The sequence below is a fragment of the Eubalaena glacialis genome, chromosome 3 (genome assembly GCF_028564815.1).
Source record: "Eubalaena glacialis isolate mEubGla1 chromosome 3, mEubGla1.1.hap2.+ XY, whole genome shotgun sequence".
NCBI lineage: Eukaryota > Metazoa > Chordata > Mammalia > Artiodactyla > Balaenidae > Eubalaena > Eubalaena glacialis.
The window spans coordinates 194,232,824-194,247,488 of NC_083718.1; the positions used below are offsets into that span (position 1 = coordinate 194,232,824).

At 45.8% G+C, this 14,665-nt stretch overlaps 1 protein-coding gene across 1 annotated transcript in view; it reads left to right on the plus strand.

The window, feature by feature from the left end:
* CFAP74 (cilia and flagella associated protein 74) overlaps nucleotides 1–14,665 on the plus strand; it is an 85,642-nt gene that overhangs the window by 43,347 nt on the left and 27,630 nt on the right. Inside the window, exons 17-18 of the mRNA XM_061187180.1 lie at nucleotides 6,346–6,510; nucleotides 7,576–7,738. Coding sequence (XP_061043163.1) covers nucleotides 6,346–6,510; nucleotides 7,576–7,738 — 328 coding nt within the window. The remainder of the gene's footprint in view (nucleotides 1–6,345; nucleotides 6,511–7,575; nucleotides 7,739–14,665) is intronic.

Consider the following 14,665-nt stretch of genomic DNA (forward strand, 5'->3'; position numbering starts at 1 on the left):
TCCATCCGTGTTGTAGCCTGTGTCAGGATTTCCTTCCTTTTTCAGGCTGATTGCTATGGAGGGCTTTGCTTCTGTCATTTTGCTATTTGTTTTCATTGCCGTATAGCTCTTTTGTCCCTCATTTCCTGTGCTACTGTCTTCTTTATGTTTAGTTGATTTTATGCAGTGAAGTGTTTAAATTCCTTTCTCATCCCCTTTTATGTATTTTCTTTGTGGTTCCCATGAGGATTACATTTAACATCCTAGAGTTATAACGGTCTGATTTGGGTTTGTATTAGCTGACCTCGATAGCTTACGAAAACTCTGCTCCTTTACAGCTTTGCTCCCACTCTGCGCAGTCGTTGATGTCACAAAATTACATTTGTATAACTTGTGTGTCCAGTAACATGAACTAAAATTTTTAAATGCATTGGTTTCTTAAGTTATATAGAAAACAAAATGTGGAGTTACAAACCAAAGTTACAGTAACACTAGCTTTCAGACTAATAATTGCTTTTTTTAAAAATGTATTAGTGTTTTAAACCATGTAGGAACTAAAAGTACAGTTACAAACCATTGTGACAGTGACACCAGCTTCCATAATTGCCCATGTGTTTCCCTCTGCTGAGCCTGGAGTTACTGTCTGGGGCCCTTCCCTCTCACCTGCAGGGCTCGCTGGGGCATTTCCTGCAGGCGGGTCTGTGGTGAGGAACTCCCGCAGCTTTTGTCTATCTGGGACTGTCTTGATTTCTTCCTCACTTTTAAAGGTTGTAGGATTCTCGACTGACATTTTTCTTCCTTGAGCACTTTGAATAAATGGGCTCACGGCCCTCTCGCCTCCAAAGAGTCTGATGAGCAACCTGCCCATGATGTTACTGAGGCTCCTTGTGTGTGACGGGTCATTTCTCTCTTGCTGCTGTCAAGATTCTCTCTTTTTCTCTGGCCTTTAACAGTCCGATTATAAGGTGTCTCAACACGAGTCTCTTTGAGTTCATCCTACTTGGGGTTTGTTGGACTTCTTGGATGTTTATATCATACCTTTCATCGAATGTGGGAAGCTTTCGGCCATTATTTTTTGAAATATTCTCTCTGCCCTTTTCTCTCCTCCTCCTAGGACCCCACAATGCCTATATTGGCCCCTTGATGGTGTCCCACAGACCCCTCAGGCTCTGTTCACTTTTCTTCAGCCTTTCTTCTTCCTGTTCCTCAGCCTCGATGACCCCACTGTCCCGTCTTTGGGTTCCCGGATTCTGTCTTCTCCCTGATCAGATCCACCTCTGAATCCTGCTACTGAGTTTTCACGTCAGTTGTGGTACTTTTCAGCTCCAGATTTTTGTTGTTGTTTCTTTTTAGGTTTTCTGTCTCTTTATTGGTAGCTCCATTTTGTTCACACATCATTTTCTTGACTCCCTTCACATCTTCCTTTACCTCTTTGAGCATCTTTAAGACAGTTGTGTTAAAGTCCTAGTCAAGTAGACCTGCCATCAGGTCGTTTTCAGGGACAGTTTCTGTTGATTTATTTTTCCTTTGAATGAATCATACTTTCTGTTTCTTTGTATGATTGTGGAGCACTGGACATTTGAATCTAATAATGTGGTAACTCTGGAAATCAGATTTTCCCCTTTCCCAGGGTTTGCTGTGTTTTGTTATTGCTTCTGTTTGGTTGCTTTTGATTGCTGTCAGCTCTCTCTGTGCTGAGGATCAGCCTGAGATGTAACCTTACTGTCTTCCCGGGTCTTTTCTGAGCCTTTCCCTAGGCGTGCCTGGTCACTTCCTGGTTTTCCCTGGATATGTCCTAACCTTTAATGTCTGATTCACAAATGAGGAAAAATAGAAAAATGAAGGAGGGGAGGAAAAAAAGCGTGCTGGCCCTTTAAGTCCCCTGGTGTCACTTCAGGAGAGGGGGAGGGGCATGTGACAATGGGGCAGGAGCAGCAACTACGATAGTTCTATTTTTAATCTTTTGAGGAACCTCCACACTGTTTTCCACAGTAGCTGCACCATCTTACATTCCCACGAACAGTGCACAAGAGTTCCAATTTCTCCACATCTTCACCAGCACTTGTTGTTTTCTGTTTTTGACAGGAGCCATCCTGATTGGTGTGAGGTGGTGTCTCATTGTAGCTTTGACTTGCATTTCCCTGATGATTAGTGATGTTGAGCATCTTTTCATGTGCTTGTTGGCCATGGGTATGTCTTCTTTGGAAAAATGTCTATTCAAGTCCTTTACCCATTTTGAATTTGGTGGTTATTTGTTTTGTTGTTGTTGAGTTTTAGGAGTTCTCTGTGCATTCTGGGTATTAACCCCTTATCAGATATATGAGTTGCAAATATTTTCTCCCATTCTCTGGGTTGTCATTTTACTCTATAGAAAATGTCTTTTGATATAAAAATTTTTTCAATTTTCATGAAGTCCAATTTGTCAATTTTTTCTTTCGTTGCCTGCACCTTTGGTGTCGTATCTAAGAAATTATTGACAAATTCAGTGTTGTGAAGATTTTACCCTTTGTTTTCTTCTAAGGGTTTTATTGTTTTAGGCCTTACATTTAGGTCCTTGATCCATTTTAACTTAATTTTTGTGTATGGAATTAGGTAATTCTTTTCCATGTGGACATCCACTTTTCCCAGGACCATTTGTTGAAAAGACTGTCTTTTCCCCCATTGAATGGTCTTGGCACCCTTGTCAAAAGTTATTTGACCATATATGTGAGGGTTTATTTCTGGGCTCTCTGTTCTACTCCATTGGTCTATATGTCTGTCTTTATGCCAGTGCCACACTGTTTTGATCACTGTAGCTTTGCAGTAAGTTTTGAAATGAGGAAGAGTGACTCCTCCAGCTTTGTTTTTCCTTTTCAAGATTGTTTGGGCTATTCTGGGTCCCTTGCGATTCCATATGAATATTAGAATGGATTTTCCTGTTGCTGTAAATAATGTCATTTGAATTTTGATAGGGATTGCATTGAATCTGTAGATTGCTTTGGGTAATGTTGATTTCTTAACAATAGTAAGTGTTACAGTCCATGAATATGGGATGTGTTTCCATTTATTTATGTCTTCTTTCAACAATGTTTTGTAGTTTTATTGTACAAGCCTTTCACCTCCTTGGCTAAGATAACTCCTAAAAATTTTATTCTTTTTTTATGTTATTGTAAATGGATTTGTTTTTGTAATTTCCTTTTCAGATTGTTCATTGTTCATGTACAGAAATGCAACTGATTTTTGTGTGTTGACTTTGTATCTTGCTACTTTGCTGAATTTGTTTATTAGATCTAACAGCTTTCTTGTGGAGTCTTTAGGATTTTCTGCATATAAGATCATGTAATCTGCAAACAGAGATAATTTTACTTCTTCCTTTCCAATTTGGATACCGTTTTTTTCTTGACTAATTGCTGTGGCTAGAATTTCTAGTACTATGTCGAATAGAAGTGGGGAAAGCAGGCATCCTTCCCTCATTCCTCATCTTAAAGTAAAAGCTTTCAGTCTTTCAGCATTGAATATTATATTTGCTGTGGGTCTTTCATACTTGGCTTTTATTATATAAAGGTAGTTTCTTTCTATTCCTATTTTGTTGAGTGCTTTTATTATAAAAGGGTGTTGAATTTTGTCAGATGCTTTTTCTGCATCAATTGAGATAATCGTGTGGGTTTTTCCCCTTCATTTTGCTGATGTCACATACTTCATTGATTGATATTTTTACATTCAACCATCCTTACATTCCAGGAATAAATTCCACTTGGCCATTGTGTATATTCTGTTTGCTAATATTTTGTTGAGGGTTTTTGCATCAATATTCATAAGGGATTTTGGTCTGTAGTTTTCTTTTGTTGTGGTATCTTTGTCTGGCTTTGGTATCAGGGTTATGCCAGCCTCCTAGAATGAGTTATGAAGTGTTTCTACCTCTTCAGTTTTTTTGGAAAGTTTGAGAAGCGTTGGTATTCTTTAACTGTTTGGTAGAATTCATCAGTGACGCCATCAGGTCCAGGGCTCTTCTTTGTCAGAAGATTTTTTATTATACATTCAATCTTCTTACTAGTCATAGGTCTATTCAAATTGTCTTATTTCTTTGTGGTTCAGTGTTGGTAGGTTTTGTGTTTCTAGGAATTTGTACATTTCATCTGGGTTTGTTGCAGTTTGTTGGTACAATTGTTTATAGTACTCACTTACAATCCTTTTTACTTCTGTAAATCAGTATTAATGTCCCCACTTTCATTTATGATTTTAGTAATTTGAGTCTTTCTTTTCTTAGTCCATCTAGCAGAAGTTTGTCAATTTTGTTGATCTTTTTGAAGAACCAACTTTTGATTTCATTAATTTTCTTTATTTTTCTATTCTCTCTTGTTTTTCTCTGCTCTGATCTTTATTATTTTCTTCTGTCTGCTAGTTTTGGATTTACTTTGTTCTTTTCCTAATTTCTTGAGTAGCAAACATAAGTTGTTGATTTGAGATCTGTCTTGTTTTATGTTTTGTTTTGGTTTTGGTTTTGGTTTTTTGGCTGCACCATGCGGCTTGCGGAATCCTAGTTCCCCAACCAGGAATCAACCCCTGGCCCTCCACAGTGAAAGTTCAGAGTTCCAACCACTGGACCACCAGGGAACTCCCTGTCTTGTTTTTAAATGTGAGCTATGTAATGTAATGTAAGTTTTTTCTTTAATAAATTTATTTATTTTATTTATTTTTGGCTGCTTTGGGTCTTCGTTGCTCTGCACAGGCTTTCTCTAGTTGAGGCGAGCAGGGGCTACTCTTCGTTGCGGTGCAGGGGCTTCTCATTGCGGTGGCTTCTCTTGTTGTGGAGCATGGGCTCTAGGAGCACAGGCTTCAGTAGTTGTGGCACGCGGGCTCAGTAGTTCTGGCTCGCGGGCTTTAGAGCGCAGGCTCAGTAGTTGTGGCGCACAGGCTTAGTTGCTCCGTGGCATGTGGGATCTTCCCGGATCAGGGCTTGAACCCATGTCCCCTGCCCTGGCAGGTGGATTCTTAACCACTGCGCCACCAGGGAAGCCCCTGTAATGTAAGTTTTTAAATGTAAGCTATAAGTTTCCCCTTTAGCACCCCTTCCACTGCATCCCATAAGTTTTGGTATGTTGTGTTTTTGTTTTCACTCATTTTTATTATTTTATAACTTCTCTTGTGACTTCTTCTTTGATCCATTTGATGCTTAAAAGTGTGTTGTTTAATTTCCACAATTTTGTGAATTTTTCAGTTTTCTTTATGTTATTGATTTCTAACTTCATCCTGTTGTGGTCAGAGAAGATACTTTGTACGATATCTATCTTTTTAAGTCTATTGAAACTTAGTTTGTGGCCTAACATATGGTCAATCGTGGAAAATGTCCTGTGTGCATCTGAGAATAACATGTGTGCTGTTGTTGGGTGGAGTGTTCTGTATACGTCTGTTAGATCTCATTGGTTTATTATGTTCCTAAGTCCTGTATTTCCTTACTTATCTTCTGTCTGGTTCTGTTTGTTATCATGAGAGGAGGAGTATTGTAGAACTTTCTATTTCTCCCTTCAATTCCATCAGTTTTTGCTTCATATATTTTGATAGTCTGCCATTGGGTGTGTAACTGACTGTAATTGTTATATCTTCTTGCTGTATTGAGTTTTTTATTAATCTATAACCGTTGATCTTTTTATTATCTCCATAGTTTTGCCTTTTCCCGAAAGTCATAGAGTTGGGATCATACAGTTTGGAGCCTTTTCAGATCAGCTTCTTTCACTTAGTTTAAGGTTTCTCCATGTCTGTTTATGGCTTGATAGCTCATTTCTTTTTAGCTGGCTTGACTTTTTTTTAAAATAAATTTATTTATTTAGGTATTTATTTTTGGCTGCGTTGGGTCTTCGTTGCTGCACGCAGGCTTTCTCTAGTTGTGGTGAGCAGGGGCTACTCTTCGTTGCGGTGCACGGTCTTCTCATTGCGGTGGCTTCTCTTGCTGCGGAGCACAGGCTTCAGTAGTTGTGGCTTGTGGGCTCTAGAGCGCAGGCTCAGTAGTTGTGTCGCACAGGCTTAGTTGCTCCGCGGCATGCGGGATCTTCCCGGACCAGGGCTTGAACCCGTGTCCCCTGCATTGGCAGACAGATTCTTAACCACTGTGCCACCAGAGAAGTCCCTGACTTTTTAAAACTTGGACTCAGGTGCTCCCAAACTGTCATGATTAGTACACAGGTCTATGATTTCTGGGATGTGGATTGTGTCCTGGGTTGTGCAGAGGCCCTGCCTCCCCCCATGAGCCAGAGGCAGGCCTCACCTCTGAGCATGAAGACAGGGCCAGAGCTCCTGTGTCCCCTCAGGGGTGCAGGGTGACAGGTGGGAGAGGAGACCTTGCTGTGAGCCTGGTGTGGTCACCCTGGCTCACTCGGGGTCTTTTGGCAGCTGTCCCTCGACAAGGAGCTCATCGACTTCGGCAGCTATGTGGTGGGTGAGACTGCATCCCGGACCGTCACGCTGACCAGCCTCGGGGGCTTGGGCACCAGGTTCAGGTTTCTCCTGGCATCCGAGTGCTGTGACACAGACACGTCCCCGTCGGCCCTCAGCACGGTGAGCGTGCTGCTGCTCCTGGCCGGCGCCGTGACCGCTCCGCCAAGGGCAGCGTGTGGCGTCTCCTGCCCCGAGACACAGCCCCACGAGTGTACAGGGGGCCACGTCGATGTGGGTGGGAGAAGGCCCAGCAGCGGGGCGGCCTCCGATCAGTCTAGGTGAAAGAGATCTGTCTCCGTAAGGAGTGCGCCTAGGGCAGCAGGATGCTGTCCTGTCACACGTGTTGGCAAGGTGGTGGCCAAGTGCTCCAGGCCCTAAAGTCCCAGCCTGTGGGGACGGGTGGTCCAGCCCAGACACCCCAGGCTGAAAAGCACAGCAAACCCTGCCCCGCACCTGCACCTCTCCCAAAGGTGCGAGGGGGGCCCTGGTCCTCTCACAGGAAGGCTGTGCACGTATGCTGCTGAGGAAGCTGAAACAGGTGGGACCCCATCAGTGAAGACAACTTCCAGCACAGCCAGTGGACCCTGGGGGGGATTATTTGGGGGTGAGGACAAGCGCCTGGGCCCTCAGGGCTCCCCGCGGGCACCAGCCCTCCTCTGGTGGGTGTCTGTCCGGCTGGACAGCAGCTCCACCCAGGCAGTGCCTTATGTGTCCCCCCGTGGCCCCTGAGTTGCACGCGGCATGCACTCGGTGGGTCTGTTGTGAGCCCAGGGGAGAGGACTGGGGGTCAGTGACCTCTGGGAAAGGAGCAGAGGTGGGGTTGGGCCACTCTCAGCCTGCAGGGATCTGGGCTGAAGCCAGGAGAGCTCGGGGCTGGAGCCTGGGGGGCCCAAGCCCACGTGGGGGAAGAGCAGGCATCCTGGAGGAATTGGCTGTGTGCCCACATGCAGCAGGCTCCGGGACAGGGCCGAGGAGGAGCCCGCCTGGGCTAGAGGGGGCCTGAGCCCTGGACGAGCCCGGCACGGGTCGCCAGAGAGCTGTTAAGGGGTGGTGTGGGAGCCCGCGGCCCCCAGCCCGGATCGCGGCCCGGCTCTCAATGTGGCCCTCCCCAGATGGCGGGTCTGGACGGTTGATGGGAAAGGCAAGTGGAAACTGCCAGTAAAGGTGTCACATTCTCTTTTTCAGAGCAGTAGCTTTACATATGAAGACAAAGGTTTTTACGATAAAATCGCCACCAGTTTTTCTGAGCAGCTGATGGAGGGCAATGAGTCCTCGCCCACAGACGTGCCGAGCCAGAAGGAGTCTGGAAAGCTGGACGTGAAGGAACAGGAGGAGGGGCGCCCCGTAGGTGAGCCGGACCCGCGGCCTGCGTTCAGCACGCGGCTCTGGGGCACTTTGGCGGCAGGGCCCCGGGTCCCAGCCGCTTGACGGGCAGAGGGGCTGGCAGGCCGGGTCGGAGGGCCCCAGAGGCACAGATTCCGGGAGCCACTCCGAGCACGGTTGCGTCCGCCGAAGCCCGGTTGTGCCAGTGTGGTGCCAGGGGGCTGGGCGGTGCAGAATTTTTCCAGGGCTCCAGTTTTAAGTAAGTAAGAAAATATTTATACGTAGTTATATATTCAACTACATACTGGTTATGGAGTGGATTAAGATTTGCATCCATGTTTAAGCTAACAGAAGACTTAAAGGAAATCCCCAGCTTTGGACCACCAGGCTGGCCACAGGGGGAATTTGCCCTTCTCCCTGCCCTTGGTGGTCCTCGTTGGGACATCTGAGGAGCCCTGCCTGATGGAGGGAGGGAGGGGATGGGGAGGAGGTCTGGGGGCTCTGCTGATGGGGTCGCTGAAGGCCCCAGGCTGTCTGGGGCCGCCCTGAACTCCGTCCGGAAGTCAAGTGCGTATAACACGTGAGGACAGTTTAAAGAAGAGCCAGGAAGTAGGCAGCCCGAGCCCAGGCGGAGCTTGAGGAGGACGAGGGTCCGTGCGGCCGCCCTCGCCGGACACACCGCCTCCCCCCGGGACATCCCTCTGGCGTTGTCTTCAGCATTTCCTTGCCTCCCTTTACTTTTTCCATCCACGTTCACGGTCAGAAACGGCTGGATTTCTCCTGCGTCGGAGCCGCGGCGAGTGCATCCTGAGTTGTGCGGCTGCTTAGCGTTGAGCTGTGTGGGGCGTCCACGTCGACTGGGCGGGGGTCCTCCACTGCGTGGCGGCTCGTCTCACGAACATGCCTCCGTCACAGGCCACTCCCACCGGCTCACATCAGGGGGCTTTCACGGCGTGGGCCGTGCGCGCAGGGGCTCAGGCGGCGTCTCCGTGTGTGTGTCTCCCTGGGGCGCGTCTTTGCCGCATCGCGGGGGACGCGCGGCTTCACTGTTATTACTACGTCTGTTCTTGTCCCGCGTGGCTGCAGCTGGGACTGCGCTACCCAATGCAGCTGCCACTAGTCACATCTGGCTATTCAGATTTAAATTAACCAAAATTAAGTAATAGAATTTCATTCCTCCTTCCCAAGAGCCACATTTCAAGAGCTCACAGCCACCCGCGGCCCGTGGCTGGGTCCCACTGGGCAGCTCCATGGGGCCGGTCTGGAGGCCTGGGAAGGGAGGCTTCCGTTTGTACTCCTCACACCACCAGTGAGGTTGCCTGTCTTTCCAGGTGCCTGTTTACCATTTGAATTTTCTTTTGTATGAAATACCTGTTAAAGCTTTTCACCCACTTTTCTATGAGGTTGTCTGTCTTTTCTTATTTATTCATAGGAGTTCTTTCCAGATCCTGTATACTTAGCCTTTGTCAGTTAGGAGGCTGCAAATATTGCCTCCAAGTCGAAGTCGTGACTTGTCGTTTTACTCCCTTTATGATCTCTTTTCTTAAATCGGAGTTCTTAATTTTATTTTATTTTATTTTATTTTTTATTTATTTTTTTTTGGCCGTGCCACGTGGCATGTGGGATCTTAATTCCCCAACCAGGGATCAAACCATCACCCCTTGCATTGGAAGTGCAGAGTGTTAACCAATGGACCACCAGGGAAGTCCCAAAGTTCTATTTATTTATTTATTTATTTGGCTGCGCCGGGTCTTAGTTACGGCACACGGGATCTTCATTGCGGCATGAGGGATCTTTAGTTGCGTCATGCGAACTCTCAGTTGTGGCATGCGTGCAGGATCTAGTTCCCTGACCAGGGATCGAACCCAGGCCCCCTGCATTGGGAGCAAAGAGTCTTAACCACTGGACCACCAGGAAAGTCCCGGAAGTCCCAAAGTTCTTAATTTTAATGTTTGCAAATCTACCCATCATTTCTTTTGTGGTGTGTGTTTTATGCCTTTATAGCAAATTTTCCCCTATCCCAAGGCCATAAGGACATAAGACATGGCTCTTACGTTTGGGTCTGTGGTCCAGCTAATTTCTGTCTGTGATGTGAGGTAGACGCCAAGGCTCTTCTTTTTCCCACGTGTATGTCCCATTGTTCCTGCAGCATGGATTGAAAATACTTTCCTTTCCCTGATGGATTGATTTGTTATCTTTGTTGCAAATGGATTGAAAGTGTGGGTATATTTCTGGACTCTGTATGCTGATCGGTTGACCCATTTACCTCTCCTGACCCAGCACCGTCCATCTGGATTAGAGTAGCTTTAGAGTTAGCCTTGAAGCCGCGTAGTGTTAAGTCACCCAACTTTGCTCTTTTTTTTGGCAAGGTATTTGCTTTGGATATTTTAGGTACTTGCATTTCCATACATTTTTTTTAATGTATACATTTGTTTATTTTATTTTTTATTTATTTTTGGCTGCGTTGGGTCTTCGTTGCTGCATGCGGGCTTTCTCTAGTTGCATCGAGCGGGGGCTACTCTTTGTTGCAGTGCGCGGGCTTCTCATTGCAGTGGCTTCTCGTTGCAGAGCACGGCTCTAGGCACGTGGGCTTCAGTAGTTGTGGCACTCGGGCTCAATAGTTGTGGCTTGCAGGCTTAGTTGCTCCACGGCATGTGGGATCTTCCCAGACCAGGGCTTGAACCCGTGTCCCCTGCATTGGCAGGCGGATTCTTAACCACTGCGCCACCAGGGAAGCCCCTGAGGGACTGTTGATAAACGTTGGTGTGAACATGGGATGCAGGGGTACATGGGACCCCTGCCTCGGTATTTTTCTAATACTCCAGGAAAGCATCTTTCAAAAGACCATTTTTGTAATCTCACACGTGGCTTCAAGACCTACTTTAAATCTACAGTAATCAAGACAGTGTGGTCCAGATAAGGACACATGGATCAGCGGGTCAGAACAGAGGTTACAAAACGTGGAGAGAGGAGAGACGCTGGTGTGCACACAGGTGGTTCTGTTCCCAGGGGGACAGAGGGTGAATGGATGAGGCTCCCTCCTCACCTCCTCTGTCTCTTGTGCTGGCTCAGGGGGTCAGCTGGCCTTGACCCCCAGCACCACACGTCAGGAGGGGCCGCCTTCCGAGTGGAGTTTGGGCCACCCCCCACGGGACGTTCGTGGGGGTCCTCACATCAGCTGTGCAGCTCCCAGCGTGGGCCCCTGAGACCTGCTGACCCAGAACCTTCCCCACGGCTGCAGTATGGGGCGCAGCAGGAGTGGTCAGAGCAAAGGGTCTGCCTCAGAGGGCTGCACACGTGGCGGACAAGTGCATCACGAGTATGAACTGTCACAGAGCAGAGCAGCAAGGAAAGAGCAGCAGGGGCCCCTTGCCCTTTAAAGGTGGCGAGGGGGTCACCTTGATAATTGAAAACCAACAGCCAGGGCTTCCCTGGTGATGCAGTGGTTAAGAATCCACCTGCCAATGCAGGGGACACGGGTTCGATCCCTGGCCCGGGAAGATCCCACATGCCGCGGAGCAACTAAGCCTGTGGGCCACAACTACTGAGCCTGTGCTCTAGAGCCGGCGAGCCATGACTACTGAGCCTGCGTGCCACAACTACTGAAGCCCGCACACCTAGAGCCCGTTCTCGGCAACAAGAGAAGCCACTGCAATGAGAAGCCCGTGCACCACAACGAAGAGTAGCTCCCGCTCGCCATAACTAGAGAAAGCCTGCATGCAGCAACGAAGACCCAGCACAGCCAAAAATAAATAAATAAATAAATAAATTTATTTTAAAAAAAAAAGAAAAGAAGACCATCAGCCAGTCCCGTGTGGGTCTGCAGCCTGGACCTGTGACCCCCTGCTGTCTCCAGCCGAGACTTTAGGGGAAAGTGGTCCCAGGTTGGAAGAGCTTCGGGGCCCAGCCACACAAAGGCCAACCCTCTCCGGAAAAGTGCAACTTCAGCTCAGAACTCAAGGAACTCCACAGATAAAGTGCCAGGAAGCACGTGCTCACAGTCAAAAACTGCTCTGCGTCTTCATTACGATACTAGCAGATGGATCCAGCAGGATGTGAGAAAGGATAATACATCATAAGCAAGTGGGGTCTGTCCTCCGAACACAAGGCTGGTTCAACATTCAAAAATCAACCAATATTATTCACCATATCAACAGAAGAAAGAAGAAAAAACATTATGATTGTCTTAACAGATGCAGAAAAAGCTTTTGACAAAATTCCATATCCATTTGTGATGGAAGATCTCAGTGAACTAGGAGTAGAAGAAAATTTCCTCAACCTGATGATGGGCATCTTTGAAAAATAAGAAACAAAAAATAAACCTAACAGTTAACATCATACTTGATGAAAGATTGGGTGCTTCTCCTGAAGATTGGGAGTACAGCAGATGTTCATTCACTCATAGCTATTCAGTGCAATAAGGCAAGAAAAGGAAATAGAAGAAATAAAGTTCGAAAAGAAAAAAATAAAATCAGCTTTATTCACAGACAACATGACTGTCTATCTAGAATATCTCAAAGAATCCCCCAAAAGTTACAGAACTAGTGCGTTTAGCAAAGTCACAGGATACAATATACAAAAATCAAGCATATTTCTAGATAGAAATTAACAATTGGAAATTAAATTTTTGTAGGTATCATTTATAATAGCACCAAAAACATGAACTACTAAGTTATAAAGCTAAGAAAAAACATTCAGGGTCTGTATGCTGAAAACTACAAAACTCTGATGAAAGAAATCAAAGGCCTCAATAAATGGGGAGATCCATGGAGCTTGTGGATAGAAAGACTCAATATTGTTAAGAGATCAGTTCTCCCAAAACTGCCTGTAGATGAATGCAATTCTAATCAAAATCTAGCAGGGCTTTTTATGGGAATTGACAAGCTGATTCTAAAATTTATATGGAGGGACTTCCCTGGTGGTCCAGTGGGTAAGACTCCGAGCTCCCAATGCAGGGGGCCTGGGTTCGATCCCGGGTCGGGGAACTAGATCCCGCATGCATGCCACAACTAAAGATCCTGTGTGCTGCAACTAAGACCCAGTGCAGCCAAAATAAATAATAAATAAAATTTTTTTAATAAATAAAATTTATATAGAAATCTAAAGGACCTAAAATAACTAAAACAATTTTGAAAAAGAACAAAGTTAGAAGACTCAGACTACCTGATTTCAGGACTTCCTCTAAAGCTGGAGTAACACATAGCGTGATACTGGCAGAGGGAGAGACACACGGATTCAATGGGACAGGATAAAGGGTCCAAAAATAGACCCACACAAATATGCAAAGGTAATTCCTTGGAGAAAGAAAGTCTTGTCCTCAAATGAGACCTTAACAATTAGATAACCATATGCCCCCAAATTAACCTCCATCCATTCCTCTCACTGTAAACAAAAACTACGCAAAATCATAGATCTAAATGTAAAACCTAAAACTATAAAACTTCTAAAAGAAACATAGGAGAAAATCTGTGTAACCTTGGTTTGGGCAAAGATTTCTTAGATATGACATCAAAAGCATGATCCATTCTTTAAACTTATAAACTGTACTTCCAAAAAAAAAAAAAAAAAAAAAACCTCTGAACTTCATCAAAACTAAAACTATCTGCTCTTCTAAACAGACTGTTAAGAAAATGAAAGATAAGCCACTGACGGGCAGAAAATATTAGCAAATCACGGACCTGATAAAGAACAGATCCAAAATGTATAAAGAACTTTGAAACCTCAATTAGAAAACAAATAACCCAGTTTTCAAATGGGCAAATGACTTGAACAGACACTTGACCAAAGAAGATGTGTGGATGGCAAGTAAGCACACGAAAAGACACTCGACAACAGTAGACAGAAGGAAAAACAAATTAAAACCACGATGGGCCGTCACTACACGCCTGTTAGAAGGGCGAGATTAAACCCCAACACCCGACAGAAGCAAGTGCTGGTGAGGCGCTGCCGTGACTCTCGTCCGTTGCTCCTGGGAGTGCACAGTGGTGCAGCCACTGTGCAGAACAGTTCAGCAATTTCTTATAAAGTCGAACAAACACCATACAACGCAGAAACCCCACTCCTAGGTACTTACCCAAAGAAATGAAAACTAAATTCAAACAGAAACCTGCACGTGAATGCATGTAGAGGGTTTCTCTGTGATTGCCAGCGTCTGCTGACTGGTGAGTGGATAAACAACCTGGCACCTCTCTGCTCTGGAGCGCTACTCAGCAATGAAAAGGAATGAACTGGGGACCCACACACAACACGGATGCACCTCACGACATCACACTAATGAAAAACGTCAGATGCAGAAAACTGCAAACCATGTGATTCCATTTATGTGTCGTTCTGGAAAAGGCAAAACTGTAGGGACAGAAAACAGATCGGTGGTTTCCAGGAGCAGGGGAGGGATTGACTACTAAGGGGCACAGGGAGAATTCAGGTGGGGAGGTGATGGAAATATTCTGTATCTTGATTGTGGTGGGGGATACACCCTGTATGCATTTGTCAAAACTTGCAGAAGTTTACACTAAAAAAAAGAAATGGGAGAGAAATCCCTCAGCACAAACGATAGAGAGCATTACGATCTTGCATGCTTCAGATATTATATTATCAGACATTGAAAATAAAATAAGCACACTTAATACATTGAAAAAATCACAAAGGAATAAGATCAAGTAGAATTGAAAATGAGGGACTTCCCCTGTGGCGCAGTGGTTAAGAATCCACCTGCCAATTCAAGGGACATGGGTTCGAGACCTGGTCCGGGAAGATCCCACATGCCGCGGAGCAACTAAGCCCATGTGCTCTAGAGCCCGTGCTCTGCAACAAGAGAAGCCACCGCAATGAGAAGCCCGTGCGCCACAACAAAGAGTAGCCCCACTCGCCACAACTAAAGAAAGCCCGCACGCAGCAACGAAGACCCAACACAGCCAAAAATAAATAAATTTATTTTTTTAAACAATAAAGA